Source organism: Excalfactoria chinensis, chromosome 7 (genome assembly GCF_039878825.1).
Source record: "Excalfactoria chinensis isolate bCotChi1 chromosome 7, bCotChi1.hap2, whole genome shotgun sequence".
Classification (NCBI taxonomy): Eukaryota; Metazoa; Chordata; class Aves; order Galliformes; family Phasianidae; genus Excalfactoria; species Excalfactoria chinensis.
The window spans coordinates 18,623,486-18,644,100 of NC_092831.1; the positions used below are offsets into that span (position 1 = coordinate 18,623,486).

At 42.7% G+C, this 20,615-nt stretch overlaps 1 protein-coding gene across 1 annotated transcript; it reads left to right on the forward strand.

Annotated features, from left to right (window-relative positions):
• Positions 1-5,514: 5,514 nt before the first annotated feature.
• LOC140254837 (uncharacterized) lies at positions 5,515-9,379 on the forward strand. Its single transcript, XM_072341906.1, has 7 exons — positions 5,515-5,654; positions 5,997-6,271; positions 6,356-6,411; positions 6,682-6,825; positions 6,910-6,969; positions 7,150-7,241; positions 8,937-9,379. The coding sequence occupies exons 1-7, from the start codon at positions 5,515-5,517 to the stop codon at positions 8,938-8,940; spliced, it is 771 nt and encodes a 256-aa protein (XP_072198007.1). The 3' UTR covers positions 8,941-9,379.
• The last annotated feature ends 11,236 nt before the right edge of the window (positions 9,380-20,615 follow it).

Consider the following 20,615-nt stretch of genomic DNA (forward strand, 5'->3'; position numbering starts at 1 on the left):
GTTGTTCAACTCGACCTTTTTGGCCACCCTTCATTACTCTGCTATTCCAATTCTACTTTTTTTTTCATTGATTTATACTAGTTTGTAACAAATTCTGTCCTTGGTTAAAGGTAATGAAAATGTTCCTCCCGGTTTCAGGATTTCATTCAGAGAGCCAGCTCTGACACGGTTTCTACAGGAATGGTCCGTTAATTTTCGTCTGACAGATTAAAGTCTCTGTCACAAAGTGCTAGCACAAGTGCACTTTTTGCAGTGACTTTTTGATCAAGCTGTATTGTGAGATTCTAAAAACTGACATCCTGCTCTTCTCTTTGCTTCTAAGTAGGTGTTAAATAAGCAACTTTCAGGAACTAAGGGTAAAATTCTGACCTCAGTCCAAACATGAACATTTCCAATTGCACTGAAGAACTGAAAGTGTTTTGAAAAACTAGAGATAACACACAAAATATCTGATACTGCTGAAGTATAGAAAAATTAAACTCTCAACAGAGCAGCTGTCCTGGCAGTACTTCTTACAGCTGGAAAGGTTTCTACTATCCTGTTCAGAGCATTGATTTCCCACTGCCAACCTCACATGCACTCTTTATTAGTCTTCCCGAATTGCTGCTGTCCCTCATGTACCTGCTGCTGATGGTCTTACGCCACTGCTCATTCCTTCCTGGCTTGGTCCACAATACCGAAAATGTTCTCAATCACACTGAAGACGGCAGCCAGATTTGTTAAAGGCTAACCCAGATAGGTAAGCTGAACAAAACACAAACCGGAAGAAAATTTATCAGCAGGCCTGTCAGATTTTACAGTATTTTTGTTCAGTTTTGTTTTTCTCTGACTTATTTCTTACCTACATCCCCCTCATTTTATTCCTCCAGAATACCACAAAGAGTCTATGATTTGTACTAAACGGCATTCGCTCCAGAAAGATCCCTGCAAGTTTTGTGGGCACGGGGCAGCAGAATGAAATGTGGATTTGCAAAGGGCTGAGGAAGGAAGTATAGCACAATTACCTCCAATGGGACTCCCGAGGAGTCCCGGCACCCTGCCTGCTCCTCCTTTCCTGTGGCGTGCTCTGCAATAAGCAAGGGGTAACGTTGCCACTGAGCCTGCAAGGACTTCAACACACCACGTGGATGCTGTGGCAATATGAAAATTGGAAGGAGGAGAAAACAGCATTTATGTTTTTGTTTTTGGTTGAATTTTTTTCTTTTTTTTTTTTTTTTTTTTTTTTTTTTTCTGGGAAATAAATAAATTAAAGAAGAAACTGGCAGCTTTAACACAGCTATTCTGAGCCCAGGTCTATACTTTCCTACGTCAGCCTTAATCTGTTAGATGTCTCTTTCATAGGCTAGCAGAGCGAAGAGATACAACTTTGGTTGTATGTGAGCTACCTTCAATAGCAAAGCAATTTAGTTAAGTGGAACCAGAGCTCTATAGACATGTGTAGTTTACCTGGCTTCTCGGAGATGAGCTGTATGTGCGCAGGGACCAAAGGGCCTGCACCACGTAAGTAGTTTCTGAAAGCTGAGTCAAAGTATTTCAGATTCACCCTACACAGCACGGAAGCTGGCTGTGCAGGGGAGACATGGAATGAACGATGTTGGGAGTAATACTGCTTACAGCAACTGTTCACATTCAGTTTTAGAGCATGCAAATCTGATTTCTTATTCATGTGGTAGCTAGCTTCCCATGGATGCCAAGGTTTGGAGTTTCAAAAAAATACTGTTACTGTAGCATGCCAATATGTTTTGCTCTCCACGTTGGTGCAATTCATCTATCAGCCATGCTTCTGACCAGACTAGAAGCACAACTCCCCACTTCTAAAAAAATGGCGTTCTCCTGCTCCTTCTTATCCCTTTTCAAGGAAGAATACTTTAGAAAGGCACAAGAAACAGGACTTGTGAGATCTATTAGTAGATATACTCAGTGTATCTAGTAAATTTCTAAATTCAAGTTTCATATAATTAAAGAATCTAAATATTTAAATGAATAAAAAATCCAATAAGCACAGGCTGAATCTGGCACTGAATCTTTACTTGGTACCGGTGAGGTTGCACCTCAAGTACAACTTTCATTGTTGGCCCCCTCATTACAAGAAAGCCACACTTTGCAGTCTGTCCTACATTCCTTGTTTGGGAAAAACTTCATCTTTCGGAATGACCCTTCCTAATTCTACTAACTTCCTTTCCTTTGCTAAGCAGCCACGCTGGCACCCTTTCACCCTTCCACAAGTGTTTCTCAGAGGACAGGGGATGCTCTGCTGCCGTGTCGCCGTCCCAGTAGGAAAACGTTCGTGCTCCCTGGAAGGATTTGCTTCTTTTAGTGGTCGATTTTAGCTTCTATTTAGTAGGCTTCCTTGTTTTCAGAGTTGTTCTTCTTGAAGTTAAGCACAATTGTGGAGGACTTTTTGGCCTTTCTTAATCCTGCTGGGGAGCTGAATTGAAGTACATTACAGTCACTGTCACAGAGCAGTGATTCCATTGTGAGATTTTGATCCGGATCCTGCACATCGCTCAATGCACAAACAAGCTGTCACTCAGGGCTGGTTGTTCGGGGAACTGATCTCAGCCCCTTTTGCTGCGCTGCTCCATTGTTCATTCTGCTCAGCTATAGATGTGTGGCTCTGTCGGAGCATCTGCGAGTGGTTCTGTCAGAAATGGTACCAAGGGAACCAAGTTGTTTCCTTTAAGAGACTAGGCGTTTAATGGATTCGGTGGAGAGCAAGGTTGCAGAAAAATCTATTGTTCACGTACACAGTTGTTAAGCGAACATCTTAGCAGATACTTTTTGCTTTGGAATTCAAACTTTGACCGCACTACAAATGGAAACCCCCAAACCTGAGCACAGGCACAGACAGCATCAGCCAAAATATGGCATGACAGGGAAAAAACCTTTAGTCTGTGAAAGCGCAGTAAGCACCCTTGTTCTGGCAGAGGAAACGCAGCCAACATACCTTCCCTGAAACCCAGACACAGATTAATCACAAATCATCTTGGACACAAAATAAAGTTAGCCCCTAAGCACAAAAGTGCCCTCAGGCAGAATTTTCTCCCTTTAACCTCTCATGAAAGACAGAATTCAGAAGTTTAGTAAACACTGCCAAATCTCTCCACAATTTGCGTGGCATGTTGTCAGGCCCGGCCAAGGAGAGCAACTATTAATGGGGTGATAAACTGATGAGCTCTGAATCACCAGCAGTCCTTAAGAAATGAAGGTACACAACTAGTCCCGCTGGTATGTGTGGGTTTGAAGATCTCTGCACGCCATTTTGCTGTACTCCTTCTAGAGCCAAAGAACTTTCAAAGAGATGCTTCTTGCTTTACAACGCAGTTATTCACTTATGTCTGTGTGCCCCTGAGAGTGCCTTGGGAAATGGTTGAACTGAGGGCTTCCCTACATACCCTGTCTCCTTATCACCTTTTATCCGTTACTTGTAACTGTGCTGTTCCACGTCTTCCGCACCGTGTGAGACAGAGCACCGTGTGTCTACTGCATGGGGCTGCAACTAAATGTTAGCGTGTTCATTCTCTTTAAATTAAGAGCTTGAGCATTTCTATGAGCAAAAACGTTTTGTAAAAATACAGCATTTGGTGCACCTACCCGAAGATGCTGCTTTACAGAAAAACTTCCTGCAGTGGGATTCATGCATGTGACACGCTGACAATTGTGAATTTCTTTTAAAATCAGTTTCTGTCTGTCATACCTATGTAGTTACAAAATAACAAAGGGATAATAAAGCTCAATTGTATATTCACAGTTTGAGATTTCTATTGACAGATCTTCACACTGAATGCTTCCGCAAGAAAGTGTGATTATGTAGCACTCTGTTAAAAGAACTGAAAACCTCTCCTTTGTTACGACTCTCTTACACACCATTTCTATCATTTGGAATCTTTTAAGGGATGTGTCAAAGTTGACAGGCCCAAATTTGGCCTCTTCTCACCGAATTATATTTGTGGATTTAGAATATCTTCTATTTTGGAAAAAAAAAAACAAAAACACCAGTCGGCCTCTCCAGAAAAAGGGCTAATTTCTTTGGCTTACTCCAGGTGAGACAATAAGCCAGCCGGCTATCTACCCTCTTGTCCTACAAAACGCACGCTCACGTGCTACACCATCCCTCACCTTATAACCCACACTTTAAGTTTGTATCGGGCTGAAAATCACTCTTCTTATTCATTTGCCAATGGGTTAGATGATTTCATTAGTGCAGTTCGTTTCCTTTAGCCCTCTGCTTGGCTACGGAGAGCTCTATCCTATTACAGCCGTGAGAGCGCTCTACCAAAGCTTGATACAAAACTTCTGTGTTCTCTTCTGTCATACTTCATGTGACATGGGATTAACAATAGCAGCTGGTTTAATTTACTGGATTGTTCTCTAATCCGAAAATGGGGTTGATAACATTTCCCAAAAGTATATGAATTTTTGTGACCTTAAAGTAATCTGTTAGGTACCTTTAAAAAGCTGCATTGCTCGCCTTATTCTTGCGTTCATGGCACAATCCAGTAGAAATCCAGAGAGGACTCATTTGAATGTATACGCCTAGAGTAGGCCATCAGTTAATCATTGTACTTTATCTAGACATATTTTTCTGTATACAAAATATTAACTTTTTGATACATGCATCCTAAGGTGAAACTAGGCTTCTAAAGGTGCAAGCAGCATCTCAGAGGCTGGGCTAATAAGCATTGCCTCAGGACAGGAGAGTCAGTGTTTCTGACTTTCCTGGGCCTTACTTTACATGCAGAAGTCTACAGTGTGTCAAAAGAAGTTCAGGAAATAACAAATACAGCCAGCATGTACCTACGATGTCTGAGGAAATAAATCTTCAATCAAAAGCAGGCTGTGGGTTGTTTGTAGGTTTGTGTGGATCCTGAATAAGCGGTCACTGTTGAGAACTCCTTTTTGTATAGACAGTACAATATTTATAATTTATCACAGGTGAGAGGTTTCACTCTCTTCAAGACAACGGTTGCTGAACTTTTAGAAACTCTTGTTTAGATCAAGAGTAGGTACATTTCAGAGTCCTTAGCTCTCGTACCTCCTTGAAAAGAAACGTAAGCTTTTTCTACCAATAATTCCAGCCCTCTTAGCGATCACGTGATGAACTACAAAAAGATGCACTTTAAGTTTCTCATTAGACAAACAGCATACTGCATGTAGTCTTCATTAAAATCCCATATGTCACCAATTACGCAAGCATCATTAAGCAGCGAGTGAATACATCCACAGTTGCAACTCTCCTTGGCCAATATTGTGCAATTAGAGCATGTATAGAAAGAAAAACAATGACCCGATGCTGCAGCACAGCACGCAGATGGAGATGTGTATGTGCAAGATGAGTCCGGAGCCCTACCATACGTGGTTGTTGGGGCGGACTGCTGACCACCAAAGACAAGAAGCGGGGACTGGTTTGCAGCACTGGGTCAGGATGAAGTAGATGGCTTGTCATCCGGTGGGGAACCCACCCCAGACCTCCACACTTCTCCGTGTGGGGCTATCTGCACGAGCTGAAGGAGGATGCCGTCAGAGGAGCACATCTCTGGCCTTTTTCATCCCGCATTAGCACACGCAGGTCCCCTTGTGTACCTTCTTGACAGTTCGCCCATTCCGTCTTATTCACCGCAGCCTTTCAGCGGCTTTAAATCACCCGGCGATTTGTAGGCACAAAGCGGTTCGAGAGGAACCCGCCGGCAACTTCTTAGGGCAATCTCGTATTTATTATATGGAATTACAGATCTTTTCATGAAAAAGTTTATACTACACGTAGTTCAAAAGTAGCTTTGGGCGATAGATCTCACAGGCGGAGCAGAGACAGCACGCAGCGGGGGCCTCCGGAAACTGAAGGCTGGGGACGCTCTTCGGGAGGGTGTCGTGTGACATGCAAAGCGATCCGTGTGATTTAGGCACAATTATGTAACTTATTTGTGAATCTCGCAATGAGGCGAGAAGAAGCGCGTACCAAACTGTAATTGAAAGTGAAGTTTAAGTCCCTAATTCAGATCGAGAGTCCACGTGTCTAGCTGTCAAGTTCCCCGGCCGGCCCTAACGAACCCGGCTGGCTCTAACGAGGCAACGACCCTCAGGTGCCGCGGGGCCGCGGCCGCCCGGGCACAGCTGCGCCTCGTTCGCAGCCCGGGACGTATACGCCCCCAACGCCTCTTAAGCTCCGCCGGAGGCGGCCGGCCGCTGTCAGAAGGCTCCTGGGATTCATTGCTGCTGGAAGTCGGAGCGGAGCGCGTCGCGTCGTCCGATCTCGGCATCGCTGGGGCTAAAAAGGGTCGAGAGATGCTGCTTTTGAGGGGGTGCTTTTTAAACTAGAAAATGGGATTTTGTGTGACTTTCTTTGTTGTTTTGTTTTAGGCTGCGGTGAAATGTTTCCGTGTGAAGACGAGCGAGCTCCGGTGGGGCGTTCAGGTAAGCACCGGACATCGGAAGCGGCCTCCGGGCTCTCCCGGCACTGCGTTCGGCGGACGGCACGGGGCACCCGTCGGGTCCCCCGGCTTCTCGGAGCCGGTATCTCGTCGGCGGCGGCTGCCGCTCGGTTCCCCGAGTCCTAGCGCAGTGTCGGCCACCGATCTTCTCTGTAAGAGCGAGAAGGATGAGGCCGTATTTGCGTAGCCTCGGCGCCGCTGGGAATAAGAAACAGCGCAAAGGGCTGCAGAAACAGGTTCTCTTCTTTTTCAGGCCGAGCGAAGGCTGCGACGGAGCCTCTCGTCATCCCGAAGTGTTGAGACGGCGGAGGCGGCGAGCCAGCGGCACTCGCGAGGAGTTTTTTCTTGTCGGGGACAGCTAGGGAAGGGAAAGTTTTCCAGTCAGCAGCAGCGGGAGGTGTTTTTATTTATTTTTTTTTTCAGGTTAGTGGGAGTAAGAAGCAACGCAAAGGGATGCTGAAAACATTTTGTCTTGTTGCAGGTTCTGCAGAGGCCACCACGGAGCCCGTCATTATCTGGAACCAGTGAGATGGCAGAGGTAGTGAGTGTTTGAGAGGCACTATGTAAGTTTTCTCTTCTTGGGGCTCACGTAGGTGTGTCGCTGAGCTGCCTGAGAAGGGCCTTCTGCTCTCTCAAGTGGTGGGGGAGAGCGGGACGGGATGGGCTTGTTTCCCTTTTTTTTTTTTTTTTTCCCCTCCACACTTTTTTTTTTTAACTTCAGGGGCGTGATCTTCTATTGTGGAGTTGTGGCAGAACAGCTGGTGAGACCGGAGCGGTGTTGAGGTTTCAGGGTCAGCATTTGGATTACGTGAGGTAAGAGGTCTTTACTTTTTTTCTTTTTCTCTTTACTTTTTTCCCTTTTCTTTCTCTTTTTCTGTCTTTACTTTCTCTTTATCTCTTTACTTTTTTCTCCCTTTTTTGTCTTTACTTTCTTTTCTTTTTTCTTTTTCTCTTTTTTTTCCCCTTTTTTTCTCTTTACTTTTTTCTCCTTTTGTCTTTTTCTCTTTTCTTTTTTCCCTTTTGTCTTTCTCTTTTTCTGCCTTTACTTTTCTTTCTCTTTTTCTGCCTTTACTTTTCTTTCTCTTTTTCTGCCTTTACTTTTCTTTCTCTTTTTCTGCCTTTACTTTTCTTTCTCTTTTTCTGCCTTTACTTTTCTTTCTCTTTTTCTGCCTTTACTTTTCTTTCTCTTTTTCTGCCTTTACTTTTCTTTCTCTTTTTCTGCCTTTACTTTTCTTTCTCTTTTTCTGCCTTTACTTTTCTTTCTCTTTTTCTGCCTTTACTTTTCTTTCTCTTTTTCTGCCTTTACTTTTCTTTCTCTTTTTCTGCCTTTACTTTTCTTCCTCTTTTTCTGCCTTTACTTTTCTTCCTCTTTTTCTGCCTTTACTTTTCCTCTTCTCTTTACTTTTTTCCCTTTTTTGTCTTTCTCTTTTTCTGTCCTTTTCCTCTTTTTCTCTTTACTTTTTTCCCTTTTCTTTCTCTTTTTCTGTCTTTACTTTTTTCCTCTTTCTCTTACGTTTTTTCCTCTTTTTCTCTTTTCTCTTTTTCTGTCTTTACTTTTTTCCTCTTTCTCTTACTTTTTTCCTCTTTTTGTCTTTACTTTTTTCTCTTTTCTTTCTCTTTTTCTGTCTTTACTTTTTTCCTCTCTTACTTTTTTCCTCTTTTTCTTTTTCCCTTTTTCTGTCTTTACTTTTTTCTCTTTTCTTTTTTTCTGTCTTTACTTTTTTCCTCTTTTTCTTTTTCCCTTTTTCTGTCTTTACTTTTTTCCTCTTTCTCTTACTTTTTTCCTCTTTTTGTCTTTACTTTTTTTCTCTTTTCTTTCTCTTTTTCTGTCTTTACTTTTTTCCTCTTTTTCTTTTCCCCTTTTTGTCTTTACTTTTTTCTCTTTTACTTTTTTCCTCTCTTACTTTTTTCCTCTTTTTCTTTTTCTCTTTTTCTGTCTTTACTTTTTTCTCTTTTCTTTTTCTTTTTCTGTCTTTTTATGTCTTTACTTTTTTTGATTCTGTTTGTTGGTAGTTGATGGCTGGGGGAGAGGCTTGGCTCACACTTAGTGTGAGCCAGGCCTCTCCCCCTTGTATTGGTGCTAGACCCTGATTTTTGCACTATCTCTAAAGAGATAATAGAATTTTTTTGGGGGTGGTGGGTGGCTGTGTGACAGCATCCCTGCCTCTCTGCCAGGGCTGGGGCAGCCCTGGCTGGGGGGGGCCCTCCTGGTGATGGGGCCCCCCTGTGTGGGGGTGTGGGGGGGGCCCCTCCTGGCTATTGGGGCCCCCCTGAGTGGGGGTATGGGGGGGGCCCCTCCTGGCTATCGGGGCCCCCCTGAGTGGGGGTATGGGGGGAGCCCCTCCTGGCTATCGGGGCTCCCCTGAGTGGGGGTATGGGGGGAGCCCCTCTTGGGGCTCCCTGGTGTGGGGTGGAGAGTCCTCCCTGGTGAAGTGGCCTCTCCTCTGTGTCCTTGAGTGGCTCCTGTGTAGTGATGGCTGATTTGTGCTGTTGTCTTTGGTCCTGAAGGTAGCAGACAGCTCGCTGAGTCCTGTGTCCTGCTGAAAGAGAAAGCAACAGTTACCTGCAAGGTGTGAAGTGAATGACAACGTCTCCTCATAGAAGAATTATTGGCTCCTGAAAGCTTTTTGGAAAGACTAGTTCTACTGCAGGCATGAATGTTCTGCATTGCTTGCAGAAAGTGGGATGCCAAAGAATATGTGCTAAAGTGTGACTCAAGCATTTGTGATTAAAACAATGTTTACATTAAAGTGTTTACAATAAAACAATGTAAATCTGTACTTACTGCTATATGCTGCCTGTTTCTGTGCTCGGGCCTTGTTCTCTTACTGCTGATGTTCTTTATCTTGGTGAATGCAGAAAGGGAGGAAAAGGACCCCTTTGGCAACTGCCTGTTTGTCACTGTGTGCACTGTAAAAGAAAAAGACATGTAAATCAATAAAAAATATTTTTCAAAGTTTTCTACAGCAAGTGTGGTGTGGCTGTCTTGTTTCTGCTTTCCTTTATTAAGATGAGCTCATAGAGACTCATACATGGTGCAATAAATAAGATAAAATACAGAAATACAACAAAGTCACTATATGTAATGTATATTCTTAATACTCTAATAGAAATAAGTTAGAGATAATCTATAATTATTTCAACTTTATCTACAAAGTGCTATGTGTAGACAATTCTGGATGGGAAGTGGAGTTTGAGTTAGTGCTGCTTTCCTAATCATTTGACTTAAACAATTTCAGATAGTTACTGGGTTAGTTTAATCACTTGTTCACCATGATGGTGTCAGGTGCCCTATGTGTTGCTCCTCCTGATAAATGGAATGGAGGCTTGTTTTCCAAAGGAGTGTCTGCAGAGAAGAAAGGAAAAGTACATGAAGACACTAATATACTAACTCAGTGAAGTGTTGTTTGGTTGGGTTTGCACAATGAGACAGCATCCCATGTCAGAAGGGACCACCACCACCACCTAGCTCTGAATGTTGAATGTTTTCTGAGCCCTTTATATCTCTTTTGTTTTAGGCTGTACCTCCCAGAACTGAACAGAGAACTCAATGTGAGGCCACAGTGCTGTGGAGTGGGATGGTCCCTTCCTTTTCTTTGCTGGTAGTGCTGGACCTGATGCATCCCCAGAGGGGGATATGGTTGGCCCCACTTGATGGCTGGTGCACGCTGCTGCCTCTAGTTTAACTTTCTGCTGACTGCAATTGCTTTCTGCAGGGCAACACTCTGGTCTCAGCCCTGTCTGTGTATACAGCTGGTATGGGCCAGACCCAGGTGCTTGCTCTTACTGAACTTGACACTATCTGTGATCTCATATATGCTAACATCTATTCTCAAACATTCTATATATTTGACATGGGATGTGGTTTCCAGGTCCCATCACCTATTTGAAGAGATAACACACACTTGGAACTAAATCACAACTGAATACATTTCCCTTGTGCAACAGAGGTGTTCTCTCAAACAGTAGGATGGATCAGAGAAGTGTTAAACTTGCAGGAAACTTTAAAAAACAGAAAAAACTGCAACTAGTGAATTAGGACCTAATAGACAGTTGCATTTAATGGATGCATCCCTCTAATAAAGAAATAAAATAAATAAGATCCATCTTAAATCAGTAATACATTCATAGCTATGAGTGAAGATTTTTCTCCCACTCAAAGTTGGATGTTTCTAACTGCTACAATCCAAGTCATTTTACAGTTCATATATTTGGCACAGTAACATAATCAGTGTGTATCCTACCTTTAATATCCACAATGGCTGCACAAAAAGTTTGGTTTGCAGCTATAAAGCCTAACACTACTTAAAAAAACAACAACAACAAAAAAAAAAAAAAACAAAACAAAACAAACAAAAAAAAACCTCTAATCATTTGACATGTATTTCCTGGGTGCCCCTGTTCATAGAATCATAGAATTACCCAGGTTGCAAAAGACCTTGAAGATCATCAAGTCCAACCGCAGCCTAACCAGTACCCCATCTCTAAAAAACCTCTGCTAAATCATATCCCTGAGTAGATCTCTTCTTCAGAAAAGAGCTTCCAACACACACGCAGGTCTCTGTAAGATCTTTCATTGCAAATGCCATTATAAACTCCCTTCACCTTTACTTTAGCTGGAGGCATGGCTGTATGAGCGCAATCCTCCTTCAGTGAAGAGAAAAAAGGCTTTGCTTTCTTTTTTGTTTTTTAACTTTGTATCACAGCTCAGAAACAAAACCCTGATCCAAACTTCACCTAAGCTTGTCAGCAACAAACAGCGTTCAACAGTGAGCAATTACTGTAATCTGACCTTTGTTCTGTCATTGCTTATATAAAGCACCTATCCCTTGTCACGTGGCACGTGAGGGAGCTCCACTCTTTTCCAGTTTCTATGCTCACACATGTTAACAAAATCCAGAGTCCATCAACTCAGATCGCCAAGCTGAGAAGATACATTCCTCCCTCCAAACCTAATCCATGAGAAGTCAAACCAAGGAGATCTTTTACTTTGAAAAGACAAAAAAATAAAACTACGCAGCACAAGAACAACAGGAGCTCTTATTAACTTCCTTAACCATTTTAGCCTTACTCAGTGGTTCATAGGTTCACAAGAACTTAACAAAAAACAGTGGTATTAAGGAGAAAAAGTAAGGAAAGAGCAAGATTTCAAATCTCATCTTTGTCACTGCCCCGGGATTAGCACAATGAGAAGATGATGACACAAAAACAAGAACACTCACCCTTCTCTGAAGATCTAGGCTTGCAGAAGAACACCACAAAGGAGAGAACTCCTAAAAGAGATCCTTCCTCTGTGGCAGTCAGCTCTCAAATGAGGGTTAAAAAGAGGGGAGGAGCCCAGTTCTGTTCCTTCCCTTCCCACCATCTGCCTTCACCTGTGCTCCCAAGCCTGACTTGGCTCTTGCTCCAGGTGCTCCATCAGCAGTTCACACCCTGACTTTGCAAATCCCTTACAGTTCTGCAAATCTTAGTGCTTACAATATAAGCTATTCAGACACACTGGACTTGAGAGGTCCGACAGAACTGCTTATCTTTCTCAGTATGTTTCCCCAGAGATGAGAGCCCACAAACTTCGCTAGCCTGGCAAAAGCTCCAAGAACACTGAGCTCCCTGGTCAGTACTGCTGGGGAAGATGGCTGTTGAGACGGATGGGTAGACAGACTTTTTTTTTTTCCTGTTTAACAGCAGTCTGATAAATTAAGACCATCAAACATAAGAGTACATGCCTGAACTCACGGTCTGACTCGCTGAATCCTCTTCACAGTTACTTACACTAAGATAAAAGGCAAACTCTGAGGTCTCACTTAGAAAAGCTGCAGGAAGAATTTGCTCTGTTCCCAGACAGGGCGATCAATCATCTACCTCTTAAAATAAATGTAACTGCTGCATCCTCAGGAACTAACTGATTTCTAACCAATCTGATTTCCAGATGTAAATTTGCAATGGCAGTGCTCCAACTCATAGTATTTCACCAACATTTATAATTAAAAAAAAGAAAAATCAAGGAACATACCTTCTTATGCAGCCCAAGTTGTTAACAATGCAGTACAATCCATACTCGAGGAAGTCTTTCTTTGTATACAAGATTCACGCCATTAAGACCCACCTGCAGAAACAGACAAAAATTTCAGAACAAAATATATGTGTGTGTATCTATATACATATATGTACATATATATATAAGTATCTACATGTGTACATATATATATATATATGTTATTTCCTCAAATGCAGAATTAATTATAAAAGAGCATAAAAAAAACTTCTTAAGGATTCCTTTCTGAGAGGATGAGAGTTCTCCAGCCCCCAGAAGTAGAAACCCAGTTCAGACAACAGGAAACCGGCAGGCTACAGGACATAGGGAATGCTGAGGTGCTCAACGAGTTTTTTTGCCTCACACTTTGCCTCAGGTCCATGGGGCTCGATAACATGCAACCTAGAGTGCCAAAGGGACCGCCTGATGCGATGCCCACACTGCTCTCCACCACATTTGATAAGTAAGTCATGCTTGTCAGGTGACTCTCTAGTGACTGGAATTATGCCTTTATTTTTAATAAACCCCAGATGGACTCCTGTGCTGCACCCCCTGGTGCAAGAAATAACATGCACCTGCTGGAGGGGGTTCAGAGGAAGGGCACAAAGATGAGCCAGGGGTGCAGCACCTCTCCTATCAGAAAAAAACAAAACAAAAAAGTTGAGGGAGTTGGGTTTATTTATCTTGGAAAAGAAAAGGCCTCACTGTGGGCTTCTAGCACTTGAAGGGTGGTTATAAACAGGAGGAAGACCTGCTTCCTGTGTGGTCTGTGTAATGCTACAACACAACTGAAAGTACAGCAACAAAAGCTGGGTGGCAAAGTCCCAGACTGCAGCAAATGATGACAAGCCCAAACACAGGAGCTGCCACAAATCAGAAGGACACAAAAGGACCCGCTTACCCTCAGAAAGCCTCTGGGAGGCCAGAACTTCCAGCAAGGTGCTCACACCTCCACCACCAACCCTTAAATGAGGTCTGGGAAGGGGCAGATCCTGGCTCTCCCCTCCCAGGCACTCAGCTACATAGCATGCACCTGAGCTCCCCTGAGTCGGCCCCACCTTCCTGCCAGATGATCAATCACCGATTCCAGCCCTGACTTTTCAGCTGACATTTCAGCCACAGCCTGATACTGACAGGAGTGGAATGCCTCTAAACTATGAGAGGGGAGACTTAGATATTAACGGGCAGGATTTTTTAACTCGGGGTGATGAGGTACTGGCACAGGATGCCTGGAGAAGTCATGATGGCCCCATTTCCAGAGGTGTTCGAGGCTGGAATGGATGGGGCTCCGGGCAGCCCGATCGAGTGGGTGATTTTGGATCAGGTTTACTTTTGAAAAAAATTTTTTCAGCGATGGAAAAGTACTCGCTGTACAAGCAATGCGTCTGTATATCTGGCAATTTTCACATCCCCAGCAAAGCTGAGTGTTCAAGTTAGTCACTGATCACATTGCTGAATTCATGTGCAATTTATTAACCTTTTCTAACATTCTGATGAACAAGTAATAAAATACAGACCACACACTCACCTTGAAGTACAACGCCACAATTTGTAGGACTGTATAAGTATTCAAACAAACAAACAAACAAAAATGCACAAAACAAAGTTACAAAATAAATCACCTTCTCTGTTGTCAAGCCAAGCCCACACAGGGTACTTAATATCACATAGGTCGCGTCACTGATGCATAACAGAAGGTTGTCAGTGATCAGGGAAGTCATATTCACTGGCTTTGTTTTGAAACAATTTATTGCAAGTAAATTTTATTTGCAATTTAAATTTTATTTATTAATTTGCAAGCGAGTAAGTATTCACAGCTACTGAATGCTTGCTGTCCTCACAAAGTATTCCCTTACGCAGGAGGTTTATCCATGTGGGCAGTGGTCCCATTGGTGAAGTAACTCTTCTTGAGTGATGCGTGTGTGGGTTGCCTGCCCCGCCGTGAAATGCCTCCTTCTCCGACCTCCATGTTCCTCATGTTCCTTTTCACTCGCACTGTATCCCTGTCAAGTCCTTTCTGTCCTTTCTTACATTCCTTTTCAACAGCAGCTCTGCTAACAAAATCACCTAGGTCCTGAGATAGATTTAGCGTGGAGTGGCCTGAAACCATCTGTAATCATCACAGACATCCCTTATATTTCACAGAGATCACTCCTGCTGCTCCCCCTTCCTTCCAAATTCTTTCCCACGGAAACCCAGTACAGATACTGGTATCTATTACTAGGAGGGGGAAAAGAAAGAAAAGCATTCTTTCCAGAAAAGTGGGATTTCCTGAACAAAAATAAAGCAGTGCAACTTTGACGTGATACTAGGAAGAGTGCTGTTTAATATGAGTCGAGAAAATGGATAACAGGGTAGATCATAGGTTTAAATGCCAAAAACCATGAAAAACAGCCACTAGCTGTGAGGATACTTTCCCCTGTTACAGACTGTAAATCGCTGATATTCCTAATTCACCAGTGATGACATATAGATTATTTTTTACTCTCAGAATCAATGCACAATGTTCAGACTCTGACTGCTGTTGGAATCTATTGGTAGCCAGAGGAAATTCCGTTATTTAGATACAATGTGAATTCCAGTTCTATTACATTTTTAAATTCCCAGACGAAAAGAATCATAGAATCCTGTTCTTGCCAGTAACAGTGCATTCTTGAGAAAATAATTTAACTCAGTACTTCACTTTATCTGCGTAACAGATATGCTACTACTAGGTCCCTCGCTAGGATGTTAGGGGATTTAATAATCTTAACATAAATGCAGCCAACTTATTATGGCAGATGGCATCACCTTCGAGTTAAGACTGCAACCAGCTTCCACTTATAAATGATTTGCCTTTATAGCTGTGCTTGGTAAGTAGCCTGGCTTAACCTTTGCTACTGTTTTTTCTTCCTAAATGCATGTGACATCGCATCCGCTTTTGTCAATAAAATTGACACAGAAAGAAATGTAAGGAGGAAAAGAAGATGCCGGAGAGTGTGCTCACACAATAATTGAATGTGAAGCAGAGACTACAGAATTCATGCATGCCAAGCTGACTACGGAACTAGGGGAAATCTGGCTACTTAGCCAGACAGTGCGGCTCTGAAGATAATTCAATCACTCTGCAAATTTTATACCTGCTCCTCTTGTACTACCTCAAGGAATCAAACCACTTAATGTGGCATTAACTTGTCTGGTGGAGATTATTTAGCAGCACATCTTCACATTACTGGTGCTACTTCTGCAGAGCAAAAGCAATCCAATGGAAAATTTCTATATCAAAAGCTGCAAAATGTAGATGCTCACTTTCTAGATGAGACAAAGTAGGAATATAGAAATATAACTCGACACTGACCACGCTCAACCGAGACTTCCTCGTGCATGTCCAAGGAGAATATCATCCCTCTCAAATGATGAGACAATCTCTCTCTGATATCACATAACAGGAAATATCTGGAAGACGCTTAAAACTGTCATACCATTAAATCAGCAATAAGATTCTTTATTACCAACTCCATACAAAGCTCAGATAGTTCGACAGTGATAGAAAACATTTGAGTATGATCAACATCATGCAGCCCATATAGAATCATCGAATCATTGGAGTTGGAAGGAACCGTTAAAGGCCATCTAGTCCCACTACCCTGCAACAAATAGGGACACCTACAGCTGATCAGCTTGCTCAGAGTCCTGCCCACAGACAGAAAACAGCCTCGGGCATGATACGAGGTCAAACTCAGCAGATCGGTGGGAAAGGCTGCAACCGTGTCACATGTGGATAGCATCCTGCAGCCTTTGGGTTTGCTGTGAAAGGAATTCAGCCACATGATTCTTGCCTACCTCTAGACCGACTCTGGCAAGAGCAGAATGTGTCTGGGAAAAAGACTGGGCAAGAAAAGCAGCGCAAAGTGCAGCATGTGTGCGCTCTGTGTGAGGGGAGTGTGCACGCTGCCCTCCCTTCCACTTCTCATACACTTCAAGAAATCGGTGTTTCCCATCTGCTTTTCCTTTCTACCACAGGAGCAGAAGGCCAGGAAAAGGGGCCAGCCACCCTTCCAACACTGATTCAGTCTGATCCTCATCATAGACAAATAATGAAGTGGTGCCCAGGAGACAGAAACGCCCTGATGAGAGTCTGGAAGAGGTTCAGCCTTGAAAGGACAGGGCAGATGGAGTGCGTTGGCCCTGCACTCGTCCAGAAGGATGCTGGGAAAAAGGGGAAGTGGAAGGATTGAGATTTATTGCTCAGAGGGATTCAGAGGAAAGATTTGGAGAGTGAGAAGAATTTCATAAGCACATACCAATATTATATTGTGCCTAGGAGGCAGTGATTTCACTGGTGTGGGAATGACTCCTCCCATGCAGGATCCTACCATGCTGAGGCTATTGCAGAGATTAACTCTGGGGCAGCTAACAGCTCTCTGTCACCCTGTAAAGGTCCTCTCTGCCACAATCCCTGTGTGTGAAATGAGTCCTCCCGTCCCCGCAGAGGGATTCTACTGTGTTTTTCACAGCTATATCACCTTGAATTCACACACGAACCTGAAGGTAGCTGACGACTAGCAAAAATTGAGACTCCTTGTCTCCAGCCATGTGTGCTGGGCTTGGCAGAGCATTTGGCTAAACAGATCCTTCCAAAAAAACCTCATACTTAGCAGTTTGTAGGAGTCCTGAGGGACTATGCCACTATGTCAGAGAAAGGTATTTCAGAGTCAGGGGAGTTGGACCTGAGACTCCACAGGATGGCACAAAACTGTACTGAAATTCAAATGCTGAATAAAGTTAATTCCCAATGAGAAACAGAAATTCCATCCGTTTCAGAAACCACAAGCTGCTACAGTCCGAGAAAAAGCAGACACCGTAAAAAGGAGTAATGTAGAAAGTAATTACAACAAAGGGCCCTGCGACGGAGGAAAGGAGCATATGTGGTAGACTTGAGCGTACTCTATATTTTGGAAATGCTGCCATTCAGCCAGACCATCACTGCTGAGAAACCTCATCACATCACCGTTCTTCCACACACCGGGATCTCCGCTTGGATTTCATCTTCCGTTGGAATGAATGTGGCAAAGCAGCACGTGGAAGAAATTAGAAAGGAGCCACTAAAGAGAACAGGGCATCCCAGATACAGCTTTTTTTTCAAAGAGCTATTTCATATTTATATATCTCAGTATACTACAAAAGCATTTGAGGAGGTTGCATTTTCTTTTTTTTATTTAATAAAATTTATAACTGTTGCAGAACCTTTGAAATACAATAGTTTATTAGTTAGTCAGAATGTATTTATTTATTTATTTATTACCCACCAAAAATGACATTAGAAAATCTTGGCCCTGGCAGTTGACATATATTTGGATGAAAAATTGAGTAGGGCTCTGCGGTTTGAGATTCTCAACATATGTTTGAGATTACACGCTGGAACTTAGATGCTTCTGGAACATTTTTCATTGTAGTCATTCGGCGATCACTTTGCTTTCTCTTTTGTAGACGCATCAGTGTATATCTTACTCAAATATTAACATTGAGACAACTGCCAGCAGCATCCAGGAGAACTTTAAAAAGCTTAAAAGTCACACACAGACCACTAGAGTAAAGAGATGCATCTGACCTAGCAGTAAAATTTTAAGTAAAATAGTGAAACTTGCTGTTCTTCCGTTCTAAACTGGAATGACTAGAAAATATACCCATCCCACTGCAACAATGTCACATGTTCATTGCATTGATAAGAATTTCCTTTGCCCTACAGCACAGGGATCGGACACATCAAGCCACAGCAGTGCAGCCCAAAAAAAAAAAACATCTTTCAGTGTCAGCCAGCCTGCAACACTGAATGGACTTGTGGCTTGCTGACAGTGCTGCAGGGGCTTATGCAGAGAGTGCCTCTGCCTTACGTGTCAGGGAGAGATGAAATACTGCCAGACTATGTATTCTGTCTTTATCTTGGAAAAATATCACGAATCAAATATTTTCCTTCGCAGTGCAAATCCTTTCACCTCAGCTGAGTGAGCTAGCATTCACTAATGTACATTTCTCATCTGATCTTCCACGCGCCCGTCCTTGCTGAATGCAAACTGAGTTTTGGCTTTTCAGCACTTTCAGCAAGACGGCAAGCTTATTTCAATTGTAGAAAACGCAAATTTTCCGTTTGCCTCCTTCACTCTGGATTTTAGAGACATAAAAAAAATACAGATAATTTGGACACAGGGCCAATTTTACAGTGCTTGCTTTATGTTAGGAATAGAAGTGGAACAGCCAAATTAATGAAAACCAATGATATTACCTTGTGAATTACAGTACTTAGAAAAAGAAAATGACAAAGTAAAAGAAAATAAGCACTAGAAAAAGACATAAACCACAGAAAAATATTTTGGCCGCTGTCCTCTAAATGGCAAAACACCAGTTTCAGAGTGAAAGTTTTCTTTGCTTATCGCTGTTCCTCAAGGTAGTTGAGAGCTGCAGTCTGGCCATCCTGAGGTGAACGACGCAGGGACTGAAGAGGGTGGATACACGCTTGCCCTGACAAATGTCACTTATGGACTCTGGGTACAGGGCTCAGATCATTCTGAGAATTGTCCCCCTTCCTTTAATCATTTTCCCTGTCCAGAACAAAGCTGGTAAACATCCAGTCCAATTTCTGTCTTCGATGCGCAGTTGCCAATGTGACTTCCGAGAAGAATTGATTACTCCAGAATTTTATGCAAAAATGAGACTATACCTTTGAAAACAAGAACGGCAACTTAAAATCTCATGCACCCCAATCTCACGCTGAGGTGACAGCAGTAGGAATTTTTACTTTTGAACGTGGAAAGATTTCACCCCTACTGCTGCAAGTTAGCAACACAACACAGGGTTCTCGTGCCAGGAAGGTTTCTTTATTGCTGTGATGATTGTAATCACGAGGCCGTGTATCTGCATCATCTTCTAAGAAAGCCTTTTATATTCTAACATGCATATTCAGTACATTTCCACCACAGTTCATTGGCTAGAAAGCAAACAAGTTCCATAACAAGTCTTCATAATCAGCAGAGTTAATCTTATGCCTAGATACAAAACACCACCGTTTATTCAGACCTTCTGTCTCCTTTCCAGAGCCCCAGTACCAGTGAGTCGACATTTGATGAGGCTGAGCTGACCTCACCGCCTCCCACATCTCCCTTTCTTTACTAACGAAAAAAGCATTATTTAAAGCACCTTGTATCATCTTCTGAACAGACTGTAATAAGCAAGGAATGCCAACTAAAACACTGAGAAAAGCAAAAAATAACGCTATTTGTAACACATTTGGTATCCACACTCCCAGCTTTAATTAAACAGAGTGATTTCTATAGGCAGCTAAACTAGAATTAGCATACTGAACTAATGGTTAATTCATTCCACAATAATTAAAATACAAACAATAACCCATTTTAACCAAACCCAACCGTTCCACAACTGTTGCTGGGTCATCTTTGAGATGGCTGTATTCAGCTCTGTCGCCGTTGGTGTCAAACATCGCGGTGATGTTAAGTCCAGATCTCCTTCCAGTAGTCTGAAGAGGGGCTGAAGATCTTCTGCAGAAATTCCCACTAGGGGCCGCACCCAACTGATTCGGTTTCCTAGAGGCGTATGCCAGTCTACTGATGTTAGTTAAAGAACGCTGATTTAAGTGTCCCTATGAAAAATGTGGTCGGTCACAAACTGCATCTTGAAGAATCAGACCAAAGGATTCCCTTGCACTGGCAACTTTCTATGTGCCTACAGCCTCCCATCTTCCAACGTCCTCGTGTAGACAGTGATAGAACTAGAGGGAATGGTTTCAAGCTGCGACAGGGGAGGTTCAGGCTGAACATTAGGAAGTATTTCTTCTCAGAAAAGGTAGTCAGGCATTGGAATGCACTGCCCAGGGAGGTGGTAGAGTCACCGACCATGGGAGTGTTCAAGAAACGTTTGGATGTTGCATTGAGGAATATGGTTTAGCTGGGAAGTATTGGTAATGGTTGGACTAGATGATCTTCTAGGTCTTTTCCAACCTGAAAATTTCTGTGATTCTGTGATTCTGTGTCCAAAATACTAATTTATTTAAAAAAAAACAAAACAAAACCAGACAAATAAAACCAAAAACCATTATTCTCTAGCTACACCTGCCAGCTTTGGATTTTGTCTTATAAACATAGAAGGTAACAATAAAAACC